This window comes from Sminthopsis crassicaudata, chromosome 6 (genome assembly GCF_048593235.1).
Source record: "Sminthopsis crassicaudata isolate SCR6 chromosome 6, ASM4859323v1, whole genome shotgun sequence".
In the NCBI taxonomy this organism is placed as follows: domain Eukaryota; kingdom Metazoa; phylum Chordata; class Mammalia; order Dasyuromorphia; family Dasyuridae; genus Sminthopsis; species Sminthopsis crassicaudata.
In genome coordinates, this window is record NC_133622.1 from 191,610,505 (window position 1) to 191,637,211 (window position 26,707).

Genomic DNA, 26,707 nt, shown 5'->3' on the forward strand with positions numbered 1-26,707 from the left:
GGACTGAAATATATTGGTGGGACTCATAAGTGTTGCAGGGTAGGAGAGTGAAGAAGGATCTGGAGACCTGCAGTACTCTGGAATAAACAGGGCTAGAAAAGAGAACTATTTTAAAAATGTTGGAACAAAACAAAGGAAATCAACTTTACTTTCAGATCCCCCAAAATTATGGTATCTAATAAACATGTTATTTCATATTTAATTGTAGGGCAGACTTCTATACATATGTGATTTATATAGGGGGTTTCTGGAAAGGAAAATCTCTTTCCCAATGTGTTGTTATTGTTTGTCCTTCATTTTTTAAAGAGGACCAGTGACATGATAGAGTGCACTGAATCCTGCATGAGTTGGAATTAAGTGAGGCAGAATTGCAGTCATCAGCATCACTCTCTCATCCTGAGTAATCAAAATCCAGTGGCAAGACAAAAATCAGGACAACTGGCGATGTATGTGTGCAGTGTATGACTTGCTGTTTTCAATATCCAGCCAAGCTCCAAGGACTCCACAACCCCAACCTCAGCTGCCTTCATGATTATTGGAATAAAATTATCCTCATCCACCCATTCTGCCAGGGGAAGTTTTCTTACACTTGGGGTAGACATGTCCTTAACTCACCAATAGGTTACCCTCAACCTGCTTTAGCCCGATTGTCAAGATGGTTTTTACTATGGTGTGACCACTGCATGTGCTACAGCTTCTTAGAGCCACAAGTGAGATTTGAATAACTAACAGACACCAAAGATGGATGAAAAGCCCCAAAAAGGGCTCAGCAGCCCTTCACATCAGAAGTGCTAGTCTTTCTTGAAAGCCCTACTTACACCGCAATGTATATCAGTATGATTTGAAGTTCTATAATTTTTTGAATCCTCAAGAATTATCTGTGACACTGAGAAGTAAAATAATTTTCCCAAGACCTCACCACCAGTTTGTGTTAAAACTTCAGCTTCAGCTCTAGCTGTCCTAACTCTGACATAGACCCTCTCCTATATCGTGCTGCCTCTCATTTAATTTTTGGAAGAAAGGCAATAACTCAGGCTTCTAAATTCTCTTTTCAGATCCCCATTTTACATTGTGCAGAACAGAGGGATCTGAAGAATATCATTTGGAACATAAAGCTTTATTTTCTGTGTTCAGTAAAATTTAAATGAAGCTATAAAATTAATTTTATTTGACCCCTAAGCAAGACATTGAACTGCTGAGGACCAATGACTAACTTAAAGTGCAAGATAGCCTGGAATAACTAACTAACCGTTTGGCTTGAAAAACGAAACAACAAAAAATTAAAGCCATATAGACGACCTATATTTAGAATTACTAAGTTATCTATGACAAGGGTATATCTGTGTTGTTTTTCAAAACTAGTAAAAGAGGAAATGTTCTAACCTCCCTTAGAGTTCCCTTCCCTTACCTTGCCACTTACAAGTGTTTTTCTTTCTTTGTGTCTAACATAATCCTTTGGATACAAGTAAGCTCTGATTCATACTCTAGACTCTCTGGGCGCAATTTGGAGTCAGGACTTCTGAGACTGGTGCTTTCCTTGGAAAACTCTTAAGTTGAAGCAGAGTGACTGATGCCTCTCTTCTCCACTCCCCATCTCCAAGCCTCCTCTTCCCCACATACCTAATGAGAATTCCTTCAGAATGCCCAATGTCCCTGTCCCAATCAGAGCTTTTTCAGCCATAGGGATCCCTAAGAAGTATGTCCTAGTTAATTCTGATCCTTAACTAGCAAGAGTCTTTACATTTCTTCATCCTGAGTAACATGTTCTGGAGCAATCTTTTCTCCCAACTTATCAAAATCACTTTTAATTGCATTTCTGTCTTTCTTTTAGCATGACTTAACATACCAGGCATCTTACTTAATGAGAAAGATGCTTGTTTTCTATCAATAAGTGGTTTACGATTAAGAAAACTATTAAATATGTAATTGCCCATCTTTGGATATACTTCATAACAAATTGCATTTTTCCTTTATTTTATAAATAATTTTAAAATTTATTTTGTTAAGAGCCATTGTGATATTTCTGGAAATATGAAACTTTTAAAGTAACTATTAGAAACTATTAAAAATAAACCCATTTTGCATTTAGAGTTGTCATATTTTTGTGCATCTTCTTAATTTGAAGTTTGCTGTTCAAAATAGTTTTGTGGATATTTTTCATTAGTCTTAGGGAACAATTATTTTCTTGTTTTTCCAGAACTTTGTGATTTTAAACATAGTATCTATTAACACACAAAAGTAACCCTTAAAGAAATAAACTAAGAATATAAATTCACAGCAATTCTTTTATACACATTCCACTGAAGCAGAGTGCCTGTCATTTGATACTGCATCCTAAATCACTGGGCAAATTGAATGATAAATTGTATAACAATGAGATGCCAGTTTTTCAATTGTGGGATTCATTTGGACCAATCTCCCATGGTTTTCTCCAGCAGAATGTACAAATTCCATACACCTGTCAGCTAAGCAGGCAGTTTTGTTGGGTATAATTGACTGTTAAAGCTTTTTTTTTTTCTTGTGGAACCCTAGGATTACATGGAACATAGTTTGTGAAACTCAGAATTGGAAAATAATAATACCATACCTCACAGTTTTAACTATCCAGTGCTGAATTATGTGATCTGGTTGGAGGCTTAAAGAAAGGGAGAATAATATCATCAGTCTTGCCTTCTTAGTGGAAGTAGAATGTAATCTGTGTCTTAAAAGAGAAGAAGAGATGATAAAGAAAAGAGGACAGAGAATTATAAGTAAGAGAATATCATGAACAAAGACAGAAATGCACTCAAAAGATTGCAATAACATCATATTTTTATAAACCCTATCTTCTTTTAACCTTTCAAAAATATAGGTATCAAGTGAAATTTAATATCTGGAAGAAATACATTGTGAGCCTTTGTTTAAAACAAAAGTTTGATGGTTGCTGTTGGTTTCTTTGCTTGTTTAACAAGTAAAAGGCAGGTATCACTCCCCGCCTCCCCCCCCCCAGTTTCTTTTATGCGTAAATATGTCAGCCACTGGAATTATCTGAAATACTCTTTTATTTTATCATTATCTTCCCAATCCCCTCTTCCCCTCTTATTGATTCAGATTGGCATATTTTTCTTTAATTCACCTCAGGCTTGAGTTACAGAAAAGAAGTGATAAAATCTCTGAAATTAGGAATGTCAGAAAGTAATCTAGGTATCTGAAGTGTCTTTCTCTTTTGATCTTTTGGAAACATGGAGATGAAAAAAATATTGTCTTTTTCTATGACTTAACAATATAGATATTAAGATGATAAAAAGCACTTTAGAAATGCCATTTGTATATTTATCCCAATCAGTATTCATTTATTAAATATCTACTGTGTTTCAAGCTCTATGCTGGATGTTGACCTTACAGTGACCAAAATTAACCCCCAATTTCACAGAGAAGTAAATATAGTATGCAGAAGAAATACATAGTTGGGGGGGGGCAGGGAAATATTAAACTAAGAGAATCAGAAAAGGCCTCTTAAAGGAGCTAGTAGTGAAAAAGTTAGTTACATCAATACAGTGATCCATGACAATTCCAAAAGATTTGTGATAAAAAAAAAAATTGCTTTCTGTCTATTCCCAGAGAGCACTGATAAATTCTAAGTACAGATTGAAACAAATATTTTTCACTTTCTTTTTCTAGGTTTTTTTTAAAACAATATGGCTAATATGGAAATGTTTTGAAAGACTTCATATGTCTAATGGGTATTATATTGCTTGTCTTAATGGGTCAGATAGAGGGAGGGAGAGAGAGAATTCAAAATTTAGGAAAATTTTAAATGAATGTTAAATAATATATAGGTATGGGGTGAGGCAATAAAGGAGGTGTAAGACCAAATTGAAAGTTGAAAGGAGCTAAGAGTTCCTCAGATTTGAGGTGAGAAGGGAGAGCATTTCAAGCAGGAAAACATCCTATATAAAGGCACACAAAGGGAGATGGAATGTCATGTCCCAGAAACATTGAGTGAAGAATAATATATGTCAGGGGATGAATGTCCCATCAACCTGAAAAGATAAGCTGGATCCAAATGGGAAAGAGCTTTAACTGCCAAACAGAAGAACTTGTATTTGATCCTAGAAACAATAGGGAGCCAGTAGAGCATTCTGAGCAAGGAATGACAAAGTTAAAGCTGCACTTTGGGAACATTAGTTTGGTAATTATATGAAATATGAAATGTCCGGGGGGGGGGAGACCACATACTCAGAGATCAAATTGGAGGCTTTTAGAATAACTCAAGACCGAGATAAGTAGTGAAATACAAAATAATTTGTGAGGGATCATGGACCAAGTTGTGTGGTCTATATGGTCCAGGGAAGAGTTGAATGGAAAAAGATGAGGAGGAGAAAGAATCAGCAAGACTTGGCACCTTGTTCATCATAGGTAGTGAAAGAAAACGAAGATGAAGGAGGCTGTTTTGAAGAATGGTGAAATTATTAGCAGAAATAGGTACCTGAAGAGGAGAAATGAATTTATGGATTCTATTTTGTCTACACTGAGTTTGAGAATGTAAGCTTCTTGAAAGTAGGCATGGTTTCTTTTTTTGTAATTGTATCCCAGAATTTAGAACAGTACTTGGAGCATAAGAGGAATATAAAACATTCTTGAAGATTGATTGATTGATTGATTGATCCCCTTATTTCTCTTAGCCAAATTAAGAGAAAAAGCTGTTTATACTCATTGTCTCTGCTTTCTTTCTCTTGACTTCTTAATCTTTGGCAATTGAGCTACTGTCCTCATCATTGAACTAAAACTTTTTCTCCAAATTTACTAATAATCTCAATTGCCAAAACTGATAGTCTTTTCTCAGTCCCTAACTTTCTTGACTCTTATCATTAGTTATCCATTGGACATTTCAAGCTGGATGTTCTGAGACATCTAAAATCACCAGATTCAAACTAAAACTTATTCTCTTTCCACTAAAATCGGTGGTGTTAAATTCAAATAAAAGTGGATTCCTTTGGGTATCATATTGACTTAGAAAACCTCAAATTATCAGCATCTATATCGTATTATATTTTTATTTTGCTAAACATTTCTCAATAAATTTTCATCTCATTCCAACTTTCAGCTATGAGTTTGACACCTCCTCCTTAAACCATCTCCTCTCCCAAATTTCCTTTGTTTTTGTACAAGACATCACCATTCTCCCAGTGTTCTACCATGTTATCTCACATGTCTATAGTCAGTAGCCAAATCTTGACATATCTTTTCCATAACATCTCTTAGGTACAACTCCTTTTTTTCACCTCACATACCTCCTGCTTTAGTTCAGGCCTTTTTCACCTTTCACCTGAACTATTGCTATAGCCTCCTAATTAGTTTCTTTATTCCAAGTCTTCATCATTACTACCAAAGGAGTTTTCCAAATGCAAATCTGTTAGTTCCCTACTCAGTGACCTCCAAAGGTTTCCCATTAATTCTAGAAGAAAACATAAACTCCTCTGTTTAATTTTTAAAATCCTTTACCATCCAACCCTAATCTATCTTTCCAGCTTCCTTGGGAATTCCTTTTTCCTCTATCCTCTTGCAGCTTTCCCAATCTGTGATCCCATCAAAATGATCTTCTTTTCATTGTTCACCAGATCCACCCGATCATTTTCATTTCTAGGCCTTTCCTCCTGTCACCCCATTTGCCTAGAATATATATTCTTTCATCTCTGACTCATAGAATTCTTCTCTTCCTTCAAGATACAGCTCAAGTATTACCTTGTGGATGAAGCCTTTCTAAATACCTACAACTGCTGTCTCTCCTTTGCAAACTGCTCTGTGTTTAACTATTTTGTACTTATTCTCTCTAAATTTATTTTGTATATAATTACATTGATACTTCTTATCTTCTGTGCTAGACTCATTGAGGGTGGGGCTTGCTTGATTTCATGTATCTCTAGAACTTAGCATAGTACCTAGAATGTAATAAATACTGCTTACTAAATGTTGATTTATTGGAATTATCAAGTGGTCTGTCACAAAAAGTTCTCATCTTCTAGTTGCAATTTCACCTTTTGGCTTGCTGTTTCTGTGGGATAGCCAAACTAACACATTTATTACTTTAGTATACAACTTTAGCTAGTTTTTTCAAACACAAAATTATGGTATAATCTTAAAAATGAATATTAACCAAACCTAACTTTAAGTTTTAATTGTATGTAATAGATCATGAAGTGAAGTCTTTTTAGCTTCTTTTTTAGAATCAGAATTTCCCTTGGAAGATTGAAATTAAACAGAAAGAAGGCTGTAGAGAGAATGATTAAGAGATTTTTTAAGAGTAGTTTCTTAGGGGTCTCTGTAGGAAGTAAAATGCAGAATGTTCCAGGTCATCCAAACAACCAAATGTGGATTGATAAGTATTTTTTATAAGCCCACCTAGCTTTGTAGTATCTGTAGTTTTATTATGCCTTGGGATCTGTTCAATATTTTGAAACAAACTAAACAACTATAGAATCCAAGAACCAGAATTTTAATCTTGAATCTACTCCTTAATAGCAAACATATATATGACACTGCATGCTAGGCATATGCTAAGCATTATCTCTTTTGGTCCTCACAACAACTCTAGAAAGTTGGTACTGCTATTACCCACTTTATAGTTGAAAAAAACTGAAGCTAGCAGAAGTTAAGTGATTTGCCCAGGATTATAGAGCTGTTAAGTGTTTAAGTTTGGATTTGAATTCAGGTCTTCTGATTTCAGGCCTTGTACTCTACCTACTTGTTGTTCCTTGCTACCTTAGTCAAGTAACAACTTGCTTAGAATTTAACGTCCAGATCTCCAAACTTTGATTCTTAGGCTAAATTCTAAGGTCCCTACATGCTAGTTCTAAATACTATAAATCTGAAAATTTTTTTTCAATCATAAAAAGAAACACTTTTCTCAAATTAGGGTTTTTCCTTCTAGATTGTTTGAAAGATGATTGATGTTGGGAGGTAAAAAGGATCATCTAAACCTTCTCAGTGTCACAGTCAAAAGGCTCCAATGCTGAGCCCCCAGCTTAGGAACAAGATTTCTAACAATTCCAAGTGTGATTGACATCAAAGGTACTTGATAAATGGCAGAGCAGCTTGAATGTTCCTTTGCTCTGCAGAGAGCTCCTTTCCTCTTGTTTTTGTCTTTTTAAAAATTTCTTTTCAGTCTTATTTGAACTAAACTCTAGCAGGATGATCCAGCATTTATACATGACACTAAGGTATAGTTGGCTCACTTTACTTTAGTCTATTGAATATTCTGCTTCTGTATGAACAAGACAAAGGCCTGCAAATTGTTAAAATATTCATACATAACAATGATGAGAATTTTTCATACAACTAGAATTTATCAGAACATTGTAAAGGTTCTACTCTATCCATGGCCACTCTTGGGTCAGACCCTCATCACCTCTCACCTAGACTATTACAATAACCTCCCAATTCATTTTACTTTTTCAACACATTTTCTGCTTAACTACCAGCTAAAACATAGATCTAATCATCATTTGACTCTAGTTCAAGAAGTTTCAGTTACTCCCTTCTAGGATAAAATGCACACTCTTCTGTTTAGCATTTAAAGTCTTTCAGAATTGAGATCATATCCAGTATATTACTCCCCTTTACATATTTTGTTATCCAGCCAAACTGTCATCCTTGCTGTTCTTACACATAAAATTCTATTTATGCCTTTTCCATACCACCTACCTAGAATGTGCTCCTTCTTGCTTTAGTCTTCATGACTCCATATGGACTTTTCTTGGCAAAGATACTAGAATGGTTCATTTTATAGATGAGGAAACTGAGGCAAACAGGGTGAAGTGACTTGTCCATGGTCACATAACTAGGAAGTGTCTGAGGCTGGATTGAAACTCCAGTTTTCCTGATTCCAGACCTAGCACTCTATCCACTTGTATAGATAGAGTGTCACCTGTATAGCTGCTCTTAAAGAGAAGGTTAAGTTTAAGTGGTCAGCTTGCAAACAAACTAGCCTGAAACAGGGATGATTTACCCATTTAGGAAGGCACTTTTGTACAGTGGAAAGAGCATTGGAGCCCTTTGGCCTCAGTAACTCTTGTGGAGCCTTGCTCACTGGCCCTCACTCACATCATCAGCTATGAGATCATATTGCTGTTGTTCAGTTGTGTCCTACTCTTTGTGATCCCATTTGGGGTTTTCTTTGCTAGAATACTGGAGTGGTCTGTCATTTCCTCCTCCAGGAAAATTGTTCTCTCTTACTCCAGGTCTGGTTGCTCTATCCACAACAATGCCTCCTTACTGTCTCTTCACTTAGTCCTCTTAAACTCCTGCTTCCTTCAAAATTCAGCTAAAGGCCTACACAGTGGAATCCTCCAAATGCTTGCTTCTTCACCCCTTGAAATTGCCTTTTATTTGTGTCTATACATTTACACTTTCCCTAGAAGGAATGGAAAGCCTTTTTTTATTTTCTGTGTCCCTCCTCTGTAGCATATTGATTGAATAATTACATTTAAGAAGTACTGGCCAAGAAAAGAAACTTCATTGTTTACTGGCAGTAATTATTTTCAAGGCCCTTCCCATCCTTACCTGTTGAATACCAGAGATTTCTTTTTGGATTGGGAATGTTTGTGCGCCTAAATATCTTTGAGGAATAGAGATCATGATCAGATGATAAAGTTGTTAACTATTTCTACTCATTACTAACTCTAGATTTTCCTTCTTTTCCCATAAGAACATGTCTTCATTAAACACTTGCTGTGTGCTAGCCAGGATGAATCCTTGGGAATTGAAATACAAGCAAATAGCATAGTTCTCTCCTACAAAGTTTACATTTTGACAGGGGAAAATGGCACATTCAGGGGAGTTAGAAAGGGAATGGAAAAAGAGATATCCAAACCAGCCTTGGGGAGAAGATTGCAGAAAGTATTCTGTAGGTCTCATTTCCTAGACCTAGGAGTTTCCTGAATAAAAAGGCTCAATAAGAAACCCTCCTCCTCTTTTTCCTCCTCCTCATTTAGCATGAGGCTAAATGGCTCCTTTTGATTTATAAGGAGCTTTACAGATATTATCTCACTTGCTCAAACATTTTTGAGTCCTTTTCCCTTTTTTATGATCTCTTTGGGTTATAGATCCAGTAGATCTGCCTTTAACTTTTTAACCATTTAGAGGGCTCTAAAGTTATCCCTTTCCCTTATTAGGTAGAATAGGGGTTTGTTTTGTTTTGTTTTGTTGTTTGTGATTCAGATGACCTTATGAAAACTTCAAATAAATTGGCCAACAGAAAAATTTATCCAGAAAATATTTTGATAGGAATTAGTTAAAATAATAAGCAGTTCAGAAAATTTTACAAAGGGGACTAATGTGCTATTAATTGATACAACAATCTCGACATCCAAAACACTCTATAGACACCAAAAGTCTATAACCTGGTAAGAGAGTTGAGACTGGAATAACTCCAGACACTGATACATCATTGCCTTAACCAGGGCAGAAACTGTCTAGTACACAGCATTTATGTCCTACACTGATGACCTGGACTTGTCAGAAAAGATTTTCTCTTCAAAAACTCAACTGTCCAATAATTGAATGTACCATAAGGCTATGATTTATGCCACACTTAGGGAGAGGGGGAAGGAGGTTGCAAAAACAAAAAATAATTTGAGGTTTTGCTTTCCCAAGTTTGACAATGAAAAAGATGTTCCAATAAAAATGGCAGTTTTTGTAGTCAGCTCAAAACTGTAAGGGTCACTTCTTTAGGCAATGGGACCCATTAAATTCACCCTTTACATCATAGAGTTGTTAATATTGAACTAGCAATTTAGCCTAAGAGTGAAGCTTTGGTGAGATGATTTTTCTGTGGAATCTTTTCCAGCAAAGGAAAGGTTAAAACTTCCTTCTCTGCTAGCCAAAGAAAGGGTAGAGCTGGTTTTTGACAATAAGTCCTTTGTCAAGAGTTTGAGAATTCAAGGACCATAAATGGGACCTGCTCCTAATGTGTAAAGGCTTGAATCTAAATAGAGGGGAGGAACTAAAGCAGCAAATACACTACTGTCTTCAAACATTTAAGGGGCTGTCATGTGGAAAGGGCTTGTTCTGCTTGGCCCCAGAGGGCAGAACCAGGACAAGCAGGCAAAGGTGGCAAAAAGACAGATTTGGGTTTGATTTAAGGGAAAACTTCCTAACAATTGGAGCTCTCCAAAGGTAGGATCAGCAGAATGATAGCCAGAGGCCCTCCAACTGAAGCTGGATGACTATGGAAATTCTAGAAGTGGAAGGCCCACTTAGCTAGTATGGGAACCTGATGCTCTTCAGATACTCTTTCTGCTCTGAGACTGTGATGTTCATTTCCTCTTTACACTCTCCTCTCAATTTTTACAATACTCCATCTGGATTCCCTACTACCTTCTGAGTCTTTTTGTGTTTTTGGGACTCTAGATTACTGGTTATTCAAGTAGATTTGGGGTTAGGGAAGAAGGCAACAAGAAGACCAAAATAGTTGGTGAAATGGAGAAAGGAAACTTGATGTAAACTCCTAGAGACTAGGGATTATTTTGTTTCCATCTATTTCCTCAACATTTAGTGAAATTTCTTGTATATAATAAATACTTAAATGTTTATTTAATTAAAACGAGATCTCTACTATGCATAGATATCATGCTCCGGAAATGATATTGGATTTGTATCCAAAAGATTTGGAATGAACTTGGTTTAATCATTAGTGTGTGACCTTGGTTAAGTGAGTCCCTTAACCTTTTGATCCCAGTGTCCCCATCTGAAAAAGAAATGAATGTACTACCACCTTAAAATGTTGTTTTGAAGACCAATTGATGGGATTTAGATAAAGCATATTACCAATACATAATGTTTAGACTATAATGGAAGTAATGTGCTTCATACTGTGAGAAAATAAAACAGATATACATCAGATATTAGCAATACAAAGTTAAATCACATACAAGTTGGAGATAGAAATGGAAGGGAAATCACAAGATAATACAGAATTGATTGATAAATGAGTGACTTATAAGAAGTTAAGAGGAGTAATATTACAGCCCAGAATGGTCAGAAAAGACAATCAGAAAGAAATGAGATTTAAGCTATACTTAAAAGATAGGAAGCAGCTTCAGAGAGGAACCAAGGCACTGAGACATGTTAGAGACATGTTTAATGGAGCAGTAATGAGTAAAGCCATTCTGTTTGATTGGTAGGTTTCATGCAGAGAAGTAATGAAAGATAAAGACTAAGCAGTTCAAAAGCATCATTTTTGTGGAAGGCCTTGAATGCCAAGCAAAGCTTTGTGGCAACATCCTACACTGGAGAAAGTGCTTGATTTTGGAATCGGAAAACCCAAGACTGAGTCCTGGTTCAGCAGCTTAGCAGCCTTGTTTCCTTGCTCAGGTCACTTGATCCCAAGGGTTTTCTTTCTGTTCCTTTATAATGAGGAGCTTGTTCTAGATGATCATTAGATTTTCTTTCAGAATCTCTAGGCCCATGGGAGCCATTGACTAGTTCAAACAAAAGGGGCAATGACAGAATAAAGGAGATATTTTTGGAAGATTAAGCTACTGGCTCTGTGCAGAAGAGAATTCAGGAATGATAGACCCGCAGTATCAGACTCAAATAGAAATGAGGGGCCACCCATCCACATATAAGGCCTCAGTAAATATTGACTTCATTTTAAAATGTGCTATTATTTGTTTTATCGTATTTTTATTTGTGTGATATTTGCAGTTACAAGGGCACATGTGGCATACAGGCTACATGTACCACGTTTCCGTGGTAGATAACAGATTAGGAGGTCACTTAGAAAGCAATAGTTTAATACTATTAAATAAATTTTTAAAAATCTATTAGGGAATATCTTATAGGAATGATGACAGAAGAAATAGAAGAAGATATGTTTTTGAGACTTGTTGAAAAAATGATTGCTGATTTGATCTCTGAATTCATTTATTCAAAAAACCTTTATTAAATCTTTACTACTAACCAGGCATAGCATGAAGCAATAGTGTTACCTAGTTAAAAATGAAACAATGATTGCCCTCAGGGAACTTATATTTTAATATGGATTTAGAGAAGGAAAAACCAAAGATCCTTTGTTAAACTATGTTGTAAGCTTTTCAAAGAATTTGATTTGTGATTAATAAATCAAATAGTACATCACTTGTTGCTCAAGCCAGTGGGGAAAAGAAATCTTTATTATTAACTTTAAGACCTATATATTTTATAAGTGGTCTGCTCTGTTTTTGTAATAGGTCATTTGTATCTGTTAAATATAATTTTGGTTTTCTTTCATAAGTTTGGTTTTTAATATATAAGTTGTTTGTTTTTTTTTTAATTGAAATCCAAGGGCTCTACTTCATCCAACCTAAAATGGCCCTGTGGAGTCAGTTTTATGATGCCAGAAATCATCATCATTCAGAAGATGATGTTGACCTACTTGGCTTGAACATAGGCACTCTATGTAAGCATGGGGTAGAAAAGAAGAGAAGAAAGATACAAAGTCTTTGTACTTGTTTTTAGATAATAAAGATTGTCATCTACGTGACATTTTTTAGGCCATATCCTGTATTCTTTTCCCTTAAGTAATTTTTTTATTCAGCACATGTCCATATCATCTTTGCAATGTTAGTTGAATACCAAAGTGTTCAATTAAAACAGAACTATATTTTTTGTGCCTATTTCTTAAGCCATTGTCTAGAGGAACCAGAGACTCCTCTAGGGTCTCTAATTCTAATTCTAAATTCTAATGCATACCTACTGTTAATAACATTAGTAATAGAAATGTTTAATACTACTTCATTATATTGAAATTCAACATATAAAGCATTCGTGTGAGTTTTTAAAGAATGGTCTTCAGCTACAAAAGATGGGAACACATAGTATTAGAGAAGTGGAATAAAAATAGGCACACTAATGCGTTTTTTGGCAGAGTTGTAAATTGAAACAACTATTCTCGAAAGGAGCTTGGAATTTTGCACATAAAGTGACTAAAATAGCCACAACCTTTGCTCAGAGATTCCACTGACTGTAAGAAACCTCAAGGACTCTACTGACAAAAAAGAATAGTTCCATGTAAATCAGTATATTTGTAGAATCACTTTTTGTGATAGTAAAAAAAAATGAAACAAAATAGATTTCCATCAATTGAGGAATGGTTAAACAAATTGTGGCCATAAATGGATATTATTCTGTTTTTAAAAAACTACAAATACAGAAGGAAGAAAATAACCAAGAAAACAATATGCACATTACATTATCCCCCAAGAAAAGATATGAGAAGATTCCTCCATAGTCTCTTTTCAGGGATTGGGGTCCATAGGTATGAAAAATTGCCTATAATGTTATATTTTTTTCAATATATTTCTAAGCTTTGTAGAATTTTTTCTCTTCTTTTTCCTTTTCTTTTGGTTTTAAGGAATAATTTCTGGGAGAGAGAAGAAAGTGGTATACTGAGGGAAATCTAGGTGATATAAAAATGTTATCAATAAAAATCTATTTTTAACTAAAAGAATGATTATTAGGAAATAATATTTATAGAAATGTTATCCTATGGCTAACTAGTTTTCAGGAATTAAAAAAAAATCCTCATCATATAAATGAATCTTTAAGTTCATTACAAAATACTCTTTTATTAACTAAGATTCAAAATGGCTACTAAGTTGATTAATTTGGGAAGTCATATAAGTGAATGTGATGATCATCAGGATTATTAAAAGTCCTGCAATTTCCATTATAGTAAGTCTCATGCAGAATTTCTGTTGTAGAAATAAGCATTTCAAAATTAGTGATTAGATATTACTGAGACTGTAAAAGACTTCCAGGCTTGCTTTCCTAGATGGCTGCTTGAGCTCTGTCTCCAAATGTACAGGAATGCCTGCTGATCCTGTCACTTTGTCCTTGTGCTTAGATTCTCTTGAGAGCAGGCCTCATCTTCATTCAGACTGAAAGCCTTTAATAGTTTTTTCTTAATCTGTTTTTTTCCCCAATTTCCCCCAGCCCCACATAATAAGAAAGAAGGTTTTGGAAGCTGTGATAAGTCAATGCCCTCAGTCTATAGCTTGGGTTTAGCAAAATTGCAGAGATAATCTGAAAGTTTCTGTTTAGAAAGGCCTTGAACCAAAGGCCTTTGCCTGCAAGTAAAAATGAAAAGAGCAAACATGATCACATTTGGAATTTTTCCCTAGATATGGGAGAAGGAACAAAAAAACTATTAATCATTGCTTCCATCTGTTCATGGTGCCATTATCAGTTTAGCATTCCCCTTGTCATAATATTATGCACCATACCCCTTTTCCTCCCTGCCATTGTACCAACAATTGCACTTTTAGATCAATGTTTATCCAAAATAACCACACATAGCATGATCAGATCAACATATTCTCTTTTCTTCCCCAATTTTGTTATACTTTAATTAGATTTTTTAATTTTAATTAACTATATGGTACTAGTTTTCTTTTTTTGTTTTAGATCATCTCAGTAGTTCAGGTTTTAGTTACATAGGGGAAAACCAGTGTCTCTTTCTGTGTCTGGTATAGCACATCCTGCATTGTTCCCAGCCCGAGTGTAGCCAACCATGTTAACATGCTATTTTGTAATCCTGATATACATACAGATGCTACAGTTTTGAATCACCCCTTTCTGATTTCCATTTTGAAAAACAGTGTTCTCTTAGCTAATTTAGCTGTACTGCTTTAACATTTATTTAATTAGAACTGCAAAATAGGGAATCTCCTTGGTAGTGTTGGACAACCTTAAGTAAATTCATCATAAAATGCTCATGTGTGGTGAACCTGAGAGATAGTCAAAGCATTACTGATTTTTGAGCAAGCTAAGAAAATAACGATCAGTAGAGTAAAAACATATATGTATACACGTACATTAAATCAAACCAAAAGAGTTGGCAGCAATCATTCAGCTTAGATACACTAAACCAGGAGACAGAATCGATGTATAGTGAAATCCTTTCCTCTGAAAAAGAAAAGGGGGCCCCCTCCCTAATCTGCACCATACTACGAATCTATTTCTCCCCAGAAAGAAAAACACCCCCTCAAATGGTGTGTTTTTAGTTGCTTGTTCTTAAACAAGTAACTTTGAAAATATCAAACTCTTCAATGAAAACGACTACTTTAGGAGAAAACTGTTCTCCTAAGCCTGCTGCCTTCCCTTAGCCGAAGGACTTTGCCTCCGGGACTGCTGCAGGACGTGGGTGCACGTTAACGGGCTGGGCGGCTGCCTCTCCCTAGAGAAGCCCTTTCGGACCCGGGCTCCCGAGGCCTGCTCTTAGAAAGCTGCACGTAGCACAGAAGGGAGGGGAAGGGCTGGACTGCTTTCTCTTCCTGGGCAGTCTGGCCTCAGCAGATTGTTTCGCAGGTTTTAAGTTAACGCCTGTAAATGCCAAGGTCTTTCAATTCTCTGAAATTTTTAGAACATAAAGTTTTCAAAGGGTCAAAAAGAAACTCTAAACCCAAACTTTCGTCTTAGGCGTGCGTTTTAGCGAAAGGAAAGACGTTCTGGGGCGGGGAGGTGAGGATGAGAAATTATTTGTCACTTCATGATTCCGAGAGACCCTAGGGCCCAGCTCTCGGGCCCCAGAAAGTGATTAGGCCTTGAAGTGCCCGGCCATTATGGGAGTGAATTGTGTGCTGGCTCGGGCTCCTCTACATACAGTTTAGTGTGTACTGCATTATACGAGTCAGCTGACCCAGCCTGGCTGAAGAGCTCCGAGAACTCAATCTTTCGGTTTCTGTCCTCGACCTCCTCCTAGTCAGCTCCCCTAAGCTTTCTTTGCGACAGTCAGGAGGAGGGGGGAGGGGGGAAAGGATACCTGTTTTCTTGTAGTTAGTTCTGCCTGAAATTGATGGAGGAGGTTCAGCGGGTCTAGTAAAGGTTAACTGGTATTTTGGAAGATTGCATATTGGATCGAAATGTAATGTTTCACTCACGGTTGGGAGTTTGGCTGGTTTTGTTTTGTTTTGTTGTTGTTGGTTTTTAGGGGAAAATAATATATTTATTTATTTTCTATGAAGGAAGGATCCAAAATGTGATAGAGCAGCACATGTACTACACTTGGGGAAAAGATGCCTCCTGTGATTCCATCTAAAGTTAAGAGTGTATCTGGGTGTTCTAGGCATCAGTTAGCTTTCTGCTGCCTCTACAACCCTGAGCAAGAAAGAACCCTCCATTTAGATTCAGAAAATCTGGTTTTGAATCCCAGTCTCCTATACACCCTCAAATGATCATAAGTGTCACTTATTTCTCAGGGTCTTGGTTTCCTACTTTTTTTTTTTTTTTTTTGAAAAGAACAAATAATTTTTAGTCTCTTCCTTTAGTCCCTGTCCTCCAGACTATTGGCTCCTATAGTGAAACCACTAGAATTTAAATTTCTCTTTCCAACTTACTCCTAATACCTGTATCATACACTTACATTTGGAAGGAATACTAGAGAATATCTAGTCCACACACCTCCCTTTCCCCATTTTACAGATGAGGAAACCAAGGCTCTGGGAGGGTTGTCTGACTGATACCTAGTCAGGCAGAGAGTAAACATCAGAGGCTATATTTGAAGCCCAAGCTCTTTTTCCGTCACATTCTTCACCCAGTTCCCTACCACACCCATTCTGCAGCACTCATTCCTCCTATTTCTCATGACTGACCGTTTCAGGATCCAGAAGGTCTTGAAATAGGTTAGAAAGAAAAAATTTTAATACTCCATCCTTTGCAGGCACCTTCTTCTGGAGCAGGGCCTTGATCCTTGAGCCTTTAGTGGTATGTATGATGTGTTACTAGCTGCCTAGTTGCCTTCTGATGGCCATTACACCATTTGGAAACCTAGCTTTACTCCAAACCCATGTCTAAAACCTATTTCTATCTTGTGTTTTCATGAAGTAAGTTTTTTGCCTACTTTGGCTCCTAGCTCATACCCTGTAGACTGAATTTGTGACTTTAAGGGGTGATTTGTTACCTTTCACAGTTAAGGTAAATAGATTTGCTCATTTTGGGGGAAAAGTCATTTTTGTTGTAGTAGTGTGGGAAACCATTTAGTTTGTTTTCTGATCACAGGGGAAAAAGGTTTTTCTTAAGAAGAATAGATTTATTTCGTGGTAGTCATTCACCTTTTGTCACAAAGTAATAACATTAAGAACTCCACCTTCAGTGGTTTCCACCCCTTCTCCCTCCCACCTCAATCTATCAACTTCTTATGGATTTTCTGTGAAGATGTATTTTTAATGCTAATTTCAGTTGGGGGAGGAGGTGGAATGCACTGGATATTGTTGCCAAGACTTTACCAGAAAACTATATACCATGTTTCCTTAGGGATAGAAGGGCTTTTTATACTTAGTTACTCTCTCTGATTTCATTAACAATTACTGTGTCTGTACAAGATTCAATCCCATTGATTGTTGATAAAGTGTCTACTGTATGGGCTGGGTGTTGGATACATCAGTAAATTCTCCCATATTCCTTTTTTTTTCCCCAGTTACTAAATTTATTTTTCTTGTCGTTGACTTTTTCCAAAGGGGAGCATCTGATCGGAGGGTCGGGGGCGCTTTAGTGCGAGCCCACGCGCCTTTGGGTCCCTGTTGCCTTTTTCTTTCTCCCTCCATGCCCGTTTTACTGAGCTTTCTTGCCTGGAAACAAGAGATTAATTTTGCCCGCGCCAAGCCCCGCCCGCTCGCCTCTCCCACCGAGGAGACAGCCGCACTCGGGCCGAGGGTGAGGGAGGGAGGGAGGGAGGCCGTGTGTGGGGAGTGTGTGCATGTGGGGGGGCGAGGGCGCGCGCCTCGGGGAGAAGCGGAGCGGCCGCCGCCATCTGCGGACCTGCGGGAGCCTCACTCCCCCAACTTCTCCCTCCGCGCCCCCAGACCTGCCTTTCAATGGGAAGTTCGCACTTGCTCAACAAGGGCTTGCCTCTCGGTAAGGACTACAGCCTCGAGCGGGGGGTGTGGGTGTGGGTGGGGGGGCTGGGCTCCCTACGGGAACTGAGCTGAGCGAGCCGGGGAGACGCCCGACCCGGCCTGGGCCCCGGCCCCGCGGGAAGAAGCCTGCGGGGCCGCCGAGGGTGCGGCGGCTGGGGCCGGGCCGGGCCGGGTCAGGGACTAGAACGAGGTCGAGGAGGTTCCCCCTCTCTACTCCCTCCCCCCCTCTTCGTTCCCTCTTCCTTCCTCCTCGCTGCCTGCGCCTCTCGCTGCTGCTGTAGCTGCCCGCTGGCTTTGTGTGTGCGTGTGTGTGTGCGCGCGTGTGTGCGTGTGTGTATGTGTAAGGCGGAGGGGGTGGGGGCGCTCAGAGACCTTTTTTCTGGACTTGGGGACGGGAGGGGGGCGTGCTCCGCCGTCGGGGCGGAGGGGGGGGGGGGGCTCCTCCAAGTCGAGTCCCGAGGTTGACCCGGATGGTGACTGCGGAATCCTGCAGGCCCTAGGCCCGGGAGGGAGCCCGGCCGCCGCGGGTCGGCGCCTCGGGCTGCTAGCTCACTCCGAGTGAAACAGGAAGTCCCGCCGATCCCGGAGACTGGGCCGGGGCCTAAACACCCCTCCCAGCTCCCACCTCCTCCCCCTCCTGCTGCTCCGGAGCTGGGGGGGGGGGGGGCGGGGGCTGTCACTGCCGGTGCGAGGCCCGGGTGTCACTGGGCAGAGACCCCGGGCTACGTTCGAGACACAAAGAGAGAGGGCCCGGGAGAAAGCAGAAAAAAAAAAAAAAAAAAAAACAACTTTATTTTGCCGCCCAGTCTATTGTGTTTCTTTGTTTTGAAAATAGTTTGGGGAAGCAGATGGTCGGTTTTGCCTTTTGATAATAAGTCCGAGTATCCTCGGAAATTATCTTCTGCATGAATACTTTCGTGAAATTTTCACCTGTTGTAGCTGTAAATGTCACCATGGTTTGGAAGCTCTCTGTACATATCAGAAATCATCGCCTTTAAAAAGACAAATAAGATGCAGAACAAATAGGATGGCTGAACAACCACCAGAGAAGGGAATCATCCTTTAGTTTCACTTAAAAGAATGATGCTGATAGAACTCTTGTGACTGCCTGTTCTCCGGTTATATTATTTTTCTTAACTGCGAATTAGGACAAATAATCAAATTTATGATGTATGCTAGATGCCCAGGTCCCTTGCAGCCTGGCTGAAAATGTATGATTCTGTAATAATGCATCACAGAAATGGTGTTTGCTAAGTAACTCTTAAGTACTAGATGTGCACATAGCAACTGCAGTCATTTTGCAGATGGTTAACATCCAGGGATTTTTTAACATCATTGCTACAGTATGTTCCAATGGGAAAGGGCCAAGTCATCCAACTCTGATTTAAATCCTTACTGCAGAAGACAGAAGCACAACTAGGTCATTTTTAATATGTTCTGGCTGGCTTTTGGAAGATAAATGCAGAATAAATTCACAAATATGAATTTTAATATCAATGTAAAAACAATTTCCCTGAGGTTTTGCTTCCTGTTCTACATGTAATTCAGTGCTTCTAGATTAAATCTTTTAGTCACACATAGTAAAATTACCTGCCAACTTTCTCATATTAGCATTAAGATTTTTTTACATTAATCAGCATTTTGTAATGTACTATATATATATATGATCTGGTTTTGTTAGTCTGTTAATATAATACTATTAATTTCCATTTAATTCTTCCAATTTATAATATTATCTTGCAGCCTTATAAATAGATTTTGAAGTTACTGGGGTTTTTCTATGTTTTTTCTTGACGTTTACAAACACTTTATAAAGAGGGAGAGGAGGGAACTAGGAGGAAGGGGAAGCTAATTTTCTAAAGAAATCATTCTTTGTTAAAAGACTGTCTTGTCTTCCCTCTTAATTTAAAAACTCAAACAGAATGTAATACACAATTTAGTTCTTAATAGAAGTTAGTGAATGTACACGAAATAAATATTGTTTACAGTATTCATTGTGTTCCTTTTAAAAAAACTTGTTCCAGTGTTAAAGGCTGCTTTTTAAAATTAATTTTTTTGTATCATTGAATGGTTTATAAAATATTTTAAATACATTATTTTATTTTACTTATGTTATTCTCTAATTCTTGGATAGAATGAAACTCTAATCCCAGGCATTTTGATTTTTTTTTTTTAATTGCACTGATATTTAAAAGGTGTATAATTGACTCTAGGCAACAGCCAATAACTTCCTCCCCACTTCCCTTTATTTGTGTGTGTAATTAGTGGAAGTGGAATGGCTGTAAGCTTTGAAGAGTAACTCATCTCAAGTGATCTCTGTAATCCTCAAATCTTAAAACAGAATATATTTAGGACACTGAACTATTTCTGTTTTTCTATCTCTGTTTGATTCTCAGTTTCTCCAGAGTTAAAGTTAAGAGATGAAGTAAATTTTGTCTAAGGGACTTATAGCTCTAAAATTTCATATAGCATATCTTAGTACAACATTTTATCCCAGTTTCTTTTCAATTTGCTTTATGTTTAAGAAATGGATCTTTTTAGAGTCAAGTATACTTATCTCAGACCTGTTATTTTAATATGTTTTTAGTTGTGAAATTCAGCCATAGCTCTCAGTTCAAAAACCTCTCTAGTTGAAGAGATCAGCATTTGACTCCATATCATAATGTGTTACTAGAAAGCTCCTGTACTTAGGCAACATTCTTTATTGCAGTTTCACTGCCTTGGTATCACACAATTTGGAAACCTGAGCATTATACAAATAAAGACTCCAACTCTCGCAGGAAGGAAATATTTGACTGAAATGGTTAAAATTTAAAAGCTTCATCAGCATGGGAACTATACTTAATTAGAATTTTTGAGGTAGTGATCAATATTTTAAGACAAATACACAGAACATCTGAGTGATATGGGATGAGGCTTGATCAATTATTTTTACCCCAGCTTTTTAGAGTACTGCTGTTGTCTTAAGCACTTAAAACCATCATTAGCCCAAAAGATTACAGCTTGTTTTTCCTGGCTTGGCATAAAGTGAATTATTTTATTTTGTGAGTGTTTAAGAGGTGGGCAGGGAAGCACAAAGCAGAACTCCTCGGCCAGTGATCCTAGATCTTATGAGATATTAGGATTATGTATTTTGAGCCTGAAAAGATTTTAGAAGTCCTCTAACCGAATTCCCTCCATGTACTGATGAAGAAATGGAGGCCTCAAAAGACCCAAGGTTATGAGAATCAAAGCTCTAGAACTGGAAGACACCTCTGAAGCTGTTGAGTACACTTCTAGCCCCTTTTATGGATAGGAAAACAGATCTAAGGTCACACCTTGGTAATAAGTTCAAATTGAGTTTTGAATCCTGGTCCTTTAGTGTTCTTCTTCCTGTCCTATATTTCCACTCTCCTCCAGCTTCTGGGATGCAGGTTTCAGGATTTTAGTCTTCTCTGGCAATAAGTAAGTGATAAAAGTTTCATGGCAGTCTTGAAAGCAGGACTCACATGTGGCTGATATCTTACCCTCTTTAATAAAAGGATCTACAAAACTGAAATCATGCTATAGCTGTTCATGTCATACACTTTCACTTTTGGAAGATTCTGGCCTTCTTTCTTTTTATTTATTTAGACTATCATGGCATTCCTAGGGTCAATGTTAGGATGAGGGAAGCTTTCTGGGAGAAGTGGCTCTCTCAGAAGGTATAGAAAGCTGACACTGGAATCTGTGATTCAGAAAAGCAAATAGAAAATTGCCATTTTCTACAATCTCTGCTGTGTGTATAATCCCAGTTTTTTTTTGCCTTAAGTTACTCTTAAGACTTTACCTTCTGGTGTGTGTGTGTGTGTGTGTGTGTGTGTGTGTGTGTGTGTGTGTGTGTGTGTGTGTGTGTCTACACACACATATACACACACATTTATTTCCTGGCTAGACTGAGAAAAATTGTTTTTTTAAGAATATCAGAGAAGCTACCTGAAAAGTGCTGCCTCGATTAAATTCTAGCGTTTTCCTTGACTAGGGTCAGAAGCTCAGCACTTGGCTTAACTACAGGGAAAGGGATGCCAAGAAGAAATGGAATTGACTTGCTCCAAAATTTTGCAAAATAGGAAATAGAAACACTTCTTATCATGACATATTTTATTAGAAAAGTTTAGTTTTTGTGACATTTTCTATAATAATTTTAAACCAAGATTTATGCATTCAACTTTTTATAGTTTTAAGCTTATAAAATGAGAAAATATAATTGCCATTAAATTAAATAAGATTTACTTTATTGATTTATCATTAGTAATACTTATAAAAATTTTTCTCTCAGCATCTATCTGTTGTTGTTTAATCCTTAAAGTAGTTTATCTCTATGATTAGATCCTTGAAAAACAGGAAAAAAATAAAAAGAGATAGAATTTCCATCTCTTATTTGAGGGACACTGAGGTTAAGCATAAAATTGCTAAGTATGTAAGGCCTTATCCTAGAACTAGGCTTTTTAGAAATTTAATATAATCTTTCTCATTCCTGTGCCTTGGACTTCAGGGACTCCTGCCTCTCTCTATTCCTCTCTCCTTCCCTCTTTCTGTGGCTCTTGCTCTTTCTTCTCCCTTCCCTTCCTTATAATCTAATGTTTGGGGCCAGTCCCCCTTCTCCCCTAACTCTTTTTTAGAAGTTGGAAGAGTATAATATCCCAGGGACAGATTTTTGGAAAATGAGTTAGAAATAGTGAGAGAACAAGAAAGCATTTAAGGGGGAAATTGGGCCTATAAGTTAATTAGCAAGTTTGTGAAACCTGCCCTATTACAGAGTGAACAAGAGCTGGACTTTGGAGGAGAAAGGAAAGAATTTCAGCAGTCAAATGTAGAAGAGGCTGCACAAAGCATGGAGAAGGGGAGCCAGGATGGAATCTGCATCTGATAAGCCAGTTTATTCCAAAGTACTCAAAAAGATATAATCTGAAATTGGCTAGAACAGTGTTTAGTAGCCACTTGGAGGAGGGTGTGGAACGACTCAGATAAGAAAGTATATTTTATCTAATAGGTATTGGGAGATAATCTGCATTATACAATTTGGGATGAATGTTCCTAAAAAGTTATCTATTCTCTTTTGTGTGTGTGTGTTTTAAACAAAGTGACTTTTCTATCCTGCGAATTTATATTTCTAATAATTTGGTGTCTGCTATTTAAAATACATGCTATACTATAGATCCCTTTTTTTTCACTTTCAAAAGTATCTAGTAACTACACCTTCCCATACAGGATGAAATTGAACTTGGTTGTGGTTTTTTGTTTTTTCCAGTCCATTTACAAAGCCAGTACTTTTCTAGCTGGGGGGAAAAGAAAGAAACTTTAAGCTGAGCTCTGATTCAGTCTCCCATATCCATCCCAACTCCAGCGACACCCCTCTTCCACCCATTTTAGATCAGCTAAATGGAACTGGACCATGCTGACTGTCCCATATTGCTTTTTTTATGATGGAAATCTTTAAATTCTACTTTGTTCTGTTTTTAAAATCATCATTAAGACTATTTATGGCCAAACTGATTCATTTAAATATAACTTGGGTGGGTTAAACTTTTACAAACATTTCAAAATTCAGAATATATGGATTAATCATCAGTATCCAGTAATTTTCAAATTTTACATCAACATTGACAAAAGTAGCATATGTCTTTGAGATTTTTTTTGGATGGGCCCTATCTAGTACAACACCCTAATCTGTGTGTGAGAACTCATGGAGACAGTGTATATAAAAATGCTTTGTCAACTTTATAAAGTACTACAATATGCATATGTAACAACAATATTATAATTCATTGCCAAAAGTCATTTTTATCCCCTCTGTTAGGGATGAGAATGATGGAAACCTTTTCATTCAAAATTACATTTATCCTGTTGTAGTTACCATAAAGATGAAGATTACAAAAAGATCTGTTTTAGGTTACCTCTAAAGATGTCACAGCTTTTATGTTGATTATAGTTTTGTTCAGAGAGAAAAGTACCTCATTGTTTTTAGGTACTTGTGAAATAGATGAGCACATAGGTGATATGGCATGAGAGTTTTTGTGGGAGATTCGGCTTTATGTGAACCAATGGAATGAACACCTACAGGGCTTTGCTCCTTATGGAACATACATACAGTCTTTGCAGTGTTAGGCTGCACTATGAAAATGGTGATGGTTAGGATAACTCAAAATTGAAAATTCTCAGCGTCTTGCCTTTTTTACTTTTGGAAAATAAATAGCAAAATCTGTTTTCAGCATTGTTAGATTTGTGAACTGCTTCAGGAATTGCTTGCCTTGGTGACTCACTAGCTCTTTTTAGGAGATTTCTAGAGCCATCTTTCTTTTTGTAAAACTGGCAGAGTTGAGGGAGTAACTGCCCAATAGTGCTTTTTAAAGCTTTGCTTAATTTGTCCTGTAATTGCCCAGGAAATACTTACAGATCTCCATTTGTTTGGGAATACTTTTAAGTCAAAATATATCTTTTAAGTCCATTTAACTGCATTTGGATTAATGCCACAGATATTAAACTTGTGCATTCTAAGCAAGATGGCCTTAATATGTCCAGAAACTGAAATCTAACAAGAATCAGTCTTCTCTCTGCCAGGGAAGAGTTAATAGTGGCGTAGTACATCCTCTGACACAGGTCCATATTGGTTTGTTTGTTTTTTGTTTGGTCTTGCAAGGTGACTTGGGTTAAGTGACTTACCCAGGATCACACAACTAGGAAGTGTTAAATGTCTGATACCAGACTTGAACTCAGGGCTGGTACTCTATCCCCTGCACCATCTAACTGCCCCTATAGATCCACATTCGGATGTCTGGTCTCAGATCTCTGCTTTGAGGCTCTTGCTAGAGAATCAGACTCTCTGCTCCCTCTAGGGCCCTAGACTTCAGAGAGGGCTGCTCTGGTGGTTTCTTCTTTTGCTGCTTCCCTACACTTTTGGCTTCTTTGACAAGATTTCTTTGCCCCTCTTTCCAGGAAAAACCAAGTTGGATAACAGATTGTTTTATAAGCTAAGACAATTTTTAATTTGACATTTATGTCAATTTAAAAAAAAATTAACCATGTACACTTTTAAAATAATAATAGGTTTTTATTTTTTTCAAACTATATGCAAAGATAGTTTTCCACATTCACCTTTGCAAAACCTTGTGTTCCAAATTTTTCTCCATCCTTCCTCTCCCCATACAGCAAGTAATCCAATATAAGTTAAACATGTATAATTCTTCTAAACATATTTCCACATTTATCATGATACACAAGAAAATTCAAATAAAAAGGGAATGTATGAGAAAGAAAAACACAAGCAAACAATAACCACAAAAAATGTAAAAATACTACACTTTGATCCACATTCAGTCCCTATAATCTTCTCTCTGGATACAGATGACTCTTTCTCTTACAAGTCTTTTGGAATTGCCCTGAATTATTTCATTGTTGAAAAGAGTCAAATCCATCACAGATGATCATCACATAATCTTCTTCTTGCTGTGCACAATGGTCTCTTGGTTCTACTCACTTCCCTCAGCATTAGTACACGTTAAGTCTCTCTAGACTTTTCTGAAGCCAATTGTTTCTTATAGAACAATATCATTTCATTACATACATATATCATAACTTATTCAGTCATTCCCCAACTGATCCACTCACTTTTCAGTTCCTTGCTAGTACAAAAAAGGTTGCTACAAACATTTTTTCACATGTGGGTTCTCTTTCCTTTTTATCTATGTACATTTTTTTTTTTAAAGAAAGTACTTTTTTTTTTCTTTTTTCCTTTTTCTTTTATTAAAGCTTTTTATTTACAAAACATATGCATGGGTAATTTTTCAACATTGACCCTTGCAAAACCTTCTGTTTCAAATTTTCCCTCCTTACCTCCACCCCCTCCTCTAGATAGCAGGTAGTCCAATACATGTTAAATATGTTTTTTAAAAAATGTTAAATCCTATCTATCTATCTATCTATCTATCTATATATATATATACACACACACACACATACACACACACACACACACACACACATAGTTTATAGCTATCTTGCTGCACAAGAAAAATTGGATAAAGGAAAAAAAACTGAGAAAGAAAACAAAATGCAAGCAAACAACAACAGAAAGTGTGAAAATACAATGTTGGGGGTACACACTCAGTTCCCACAGTCCTCTCTCTGGGTGTAGATGGCTCTCTTCATCACTGAACAATTGGAACTGGTTTGAATCATCTCACTGGTGAGGAAAGCCAGGTCCATCAGAATTGATTATCTGTAGTTTTGTTGCGGTGTTTACACTGGTTCTGCTCATTTCACTTAGCATCAGTTCATGTAAGTCTCTCCAGGCCTTTCTGAAATCATCCTGCTGATCATTTCTTACAGAACAATAATATTCCATAACATTCATACACACAATTTATTCAGCCATTCTCCAATTGGGGGGCATCCATTCATTTCCAGTAAGAAAGTACTTTTAAAAATTCTTTTTTACTCAATATAAATCCTTAAGATTTTAGTGTAGTGAATACAGAAAATTACAAATTCATTATAGCCAGAGATTTTTCTTCAGGACTTGAATTTTATTTTTCTGGTATTGGGTAAAATTTCTAATCATTACTTTTCAGCAGACTGATTTGTAAAGTTGTGATATATATCATTATTTCAATCAAAGCAAGAGTTTTCCATTCCTCAAAACATTAATTCTGTGGAGGTGCTAAGCCTTTTCCTTCCAGATGTGGGCATCCCTTGGCCCAGAGAGGATAGCCCCTCTTTGCCCATCCACTAAAGTGAGTTGTAAATTGTTTCAAATCCTATTCCTCAAACAGACAATATGTTTAGCCAAGATAACAGAAAGACATACTTAAATTATT

General features: G+C 37.2%; 1 protein-coding gene and 1 pseudogene across 9 annotated transcripts in view; one reads left to right on the forward strand and one right to left on the reverse strand.

Moving 5' to 3' along the window:
• Positions 1 to 17,767, reverse strand: part of LOC141546232 (large ribosomal subunit protein eL37-like) — a 30,335-nt pseudogene extending 12,568 nt beyond the window's left edge.
• Positions 1 to 26,707, forward strand: part of CTBP1 (C-terminal binding protein 1) — a 446,736-nt gene that overhangs the window by 334,164 nt on the left and 85,865 nt on the right. For 3 of the 9 annotated variants that reach the window (XM_074276721.1, XM_074276723.1, XM_074276724.1), the window contains exon 1: positions 17,632 to 17,871. The exons of 4 other annotated variants lie outside the window; for them this stretch is intronic. Coding sequence is in view for 2 of the 5 variants with exons in the window: in XM_074276720.1 (XP_074132821.1) it covers positions 17,832 to 17,871 (40 nt within the window). In the remaining 3 variants the exon portion in view is untranslated. Of the gene's footprint in view, positions 1 to 17,631; positions 17,872 to 26,707 lie in introns of those variants that run through there. 2 more of the 9 variants (XM_074276720.1, XM_074276725.1) reach the window with 2 other exon arrangements.